Raw genomic sequence first — 3,526 nt, 5'->3', positions numbered from 1 at the left:
ATAAGAATGCTTTCAGAAGTGTTTTAGTTGCCAGTTCGCTTTATAAAATACAAACATCGGTTAACATCGATTGACTATGATTTATTTCGATGTCCCCACTCCCCAGCGTGCACCGTACTGCATCTTGTAATGTAAACTGCACAGATTGACTGACGGCCCCGACCCCCGTCTACCGCCCAGCAGGCGGCGTTGCAGCAGCAGCAGCGGACGTCACAGATGCGCGGTAGATTCGAGCCGTCACGCCCCCTACTCCCCCCACCTCACCGCTACCTCACAGACCACGCCCCACGAGCCCCTTCCCACCGAAGCGTGGGCGGACGGCGGCGAATCTGCGCATGCGCGGCGAGTCAGCGAGCGCGGATGGTGTGCGCAGGCGCGGTTAGGCGGGGCCGGGACCGGCTCATCAGCAGCAGCACAGCAGTGACTCGGAAGCGGCCCCTCCCTGTCAGTGGCGGGCGCCGGGACCCAGGCCCCACCCCTCGTACTCCGCCTCAGTAGTCCAGCACCGGAAGCCATCGGCTGGGGATATCCGGCCGGAGAGAGAGCTCAGCGGACCGGAGGCAGCGGCCTGCTTCACCCCAGGCACCTTCCCATGTGGCCAGTCCCCGGGACACCCTGCACGGTGCCGACAACAGCTCTCCCGGGAGCATAGACACAGGGGCTGTCCAGTCCGGGACAGTGTGCCGGGGATACGGGGGCACCTCCTATAGAGGCATCTGTCAGCTCACAGCGCTCTGTACAGGGCCACCCGGCACCCAGCGCCTAACACTCGTAGGACGTCCGGCTCCGACAACCTCAGGGGCTCAGATCTTCATACGGGACGCCCGACACAGCCTCCGGGTCACCGCGCCCCACACACAGTTGTCTGACAACTTGACAAGAAACGTCCGACAACCTCCGGGACTCCGTTCTTCACCGGGGCCGTCTGACAACCTCACACAGCGCCCGACAACCTCCAAGACTCGGTACCTCACACACGGGAGTGTCTGATAACTTCAGCACCTCGCACCATACGTCCGGCACCCTCCATGACACTGTAAATAACACAAGGTGTCTACAAAAACCTCGCTCAGGGCTGTCTGACAACTCCCAGGACTGGCTTCTTGCCCCCACACCAAACTACCTGGTACCCTCCACTCTCTAGACAAATGGCCCTTCCGTAATGGACCCCTCAGGCCTCATCCTATATTACACCAGTGTGTAAGGGTCACCTGTGTGACAGCAAGTACTTGGCTTTGCCCTGCACCAAGTCTTTCCTCCCTGGGGCACACCACCTGCAGCCCCCCATCATAGACTTGTACCTGGACACCACTTCTGTGCACCCCCGGGATCTCCTCCCAGCATCGGATACTAGAGGACGCCGCCTTGCCCCATCTCTGTAAGCTGTGTTTCATGCTCCACCATGGGCAAGGTGCTTTCCAAGATCTTTGGCAACAAGGAGATGCGGATCCTTATGCTTGGGCTGGATGCTGCTGGTAAGACCACCATCCTGTACAAACTAAAGTTGGGCCAGTCTGTCACAACCATACCCACTGTTGGCTTCAACGTGGAAACGGTGACTTATAAGAATGTCAAATTCAACGTGTGGGATGTAGGGGGCCAGGATAAGATCCGGCCCTTGTGGCGGCACTATTACACCGGGACCCAAGGGCTGATCTTTGTGGTGGACTGCGCCGATCGGGACCGCATTGACGAGGCTAGGCAGGAACTTCATCGCATTATCAACGACAGGGAGATGAGGGACGCCATCATCTTGATATTTGCCAATAAACAAGACCTTCCTGATGCCATGAAACCTCACGAGATTCAGGAGAAACTGGGCCTGACCCGAATCAGGGATAGGAATTGGTATGTGCAGCCGTCCTGTGCTACTAACGGGGACGGGCTATACGAAGGACTCACGTGGCTAACCTCCAACTACAAATCTTAATGACTATTAGAAGATTCCTACACAATTTTACGATGTTGCTTCTCTGAAGAGTATTTTTGGAAGAAAAGTAGTGTCGCTGGATTACGCTGATCGCCACATTAGATTACAAAATATGGGCTGGGTTATGTTATATAAATCTATACATATGTTTATTTTTCTTTGCTCTGCGTTAGGGTTATTTGCTCTTCTTTTTATTTTTAACCTCCACAAATTTCCAGACACAAATTTCAAACATGACTTCAAAATTGAGTTTTAAGGATGTGGGAGTTTCCCGCTCTAGAAGCCCCAAAGTATTGGTTTGGTTGGAGGGGGGTGTAAAAGCAAAATTTCTGGTTCTGCTTTTCTGTTCTTCTGTTGTAGTTTCTGCATTCATACAGGGTATGTTACCAGGTCTCTATAAACTAGTAAACTTTACAGTTTATTCTTTAAAATCACCCTGCAGTTTGTCTTTTATACCAAGACTGTTTACTAAGATTTCCACTAGCGCATAACAAATTACTCGGAGAATGCAGTGGGGGTTTTTTTTTTGTTTGTTTGTTTTAAATACATTTATATTTAATGCTTACATGTTTGCTTAACCTTTTTTAGAATGGTTCCTGATAATTGAGGCCAAATATTTAGCATTGCATCTGCCGTGATTAAACGCAGATGTGGATGATCCTAAATCTCACACGAAATGCATGCTTGAGTATGCAAAATGTTTCTCCAAATTGATTATAGCAAGAGATCACAAGATCCCCAGTGCCTGTGATTGTGAAGCACTGACATCTTCTGTTTCTGTTACGGAAATAATGAAAGGCCTGTCTGATTTTGTACATACAGTAGGGTTCTGTGTAACATGTAGCAATACTTTAAAATTATGCAAAGTGCATTCTCTTGAAAACCAGATTATGTACAGCACAACTTTGTGATTCTATTCAAATTGCAAAGCTTCCTTGGACGCTTGGTAATCAGAATGCCTGACTTGTGTTACAAGGCTACATTACGTCAAAGCGTCGTAATCTATATGCATTTATTAATAAAACAAATACCTACATTATTTCTCTAACTTCTCATTGTAAAGTACACTTATTTCCAAGACACTTTATTTAGTGTAGACGGGAAACCGGACTAAGCTTTGTGCTCTGATAGGAGGGAAACATTTGTTTTATTAGAGTTCATAGGTTCCCAAACCCAGTCCCCAAGGCACCCTAACAGTGCAGGGTTTAGGGCTAGCTATAACCATGTGCTCAACCATGGATATCCTTAAAATCTGGACTGCTAGGTGCCTTGAGGATGCCGTTTGAGAACCACTGCACTAGACCAATAATCAGAAACAGCTGAAAATGTTAAGGTCTTGATGTGTTACCCTGGCATATATAGTAAAGGTTGATCTATTTCATTGAATGGTGCTATCTCAGGACTGAACACCTCTGCCCTTGCAGGTTGATATTTCAGCTGTTAACTTATTGTGCTCAGTGGCAGTAATTAAGTGTGACAATTTTAGGGGTCCAATCGCGGGCTATGCCCCTGAGTAAATGCATATTTATGCTGCACTTAGTATACCTCTGAGATCATGGATTTTTGTTCACAGCCCTAAGGGGCTGCGTACAAAAA

The 3,526-nt window shown here is 48.9% G+C and overlaps 1 protein-coding gene across 1 annotated transcript; it reads left to right on the top strand.

The window, feature by feature from the left end:
* Window positions 1-372: 372 nt before the first annotated feature.
* On the top strand, window positions 373-2,978 carry ARF6 (ADP ribosylation factor 6). The gene has a single exon (XM_063947623.1). The coding sequence runs from the start codon at window positions 1,403-1,405 to the stop codon at window positions 1,928-1,930; it is 528 nt and encodes a 175-aa protein (XP_063803693.1). The 5' UTR covers window positions 373-1,402; the 3' UTR covers window positions 1,931-2,978.
* Window positions 2,979-3,526: the final 548 nt, after the last annotated feature.

This window comes from Pseudophryne corroboree, chromosome 12 (assembly GCF_028390025.1).
Source record: "Pseudophryne corroboree isolate aPseCor3 chromosome 12, aPseCor3.hap2, whole genome shotgun sequence".
NCBI classification, from domain to species: Eukaryota; Metazoa; Chordata; class Amphibia; order Anura; family Myobatrachidae; genus Pseudophryne; species Pseudophryne corroboree.
Note: the sequence above shows the minus strand (reverse complement) of the source record. Positions and strands in the feature narration are given on the sequence as shown.

Bases quoted from the DNA above. Each gene is read 5' to 3' on its own strand.
- ARF6 (XM_063947623.1), top strand. From the start codon at position 1,403: ATGGGCAAGGTGCTTTCCAAGATCTTTGGCAACAAGGAGATGCGGATC.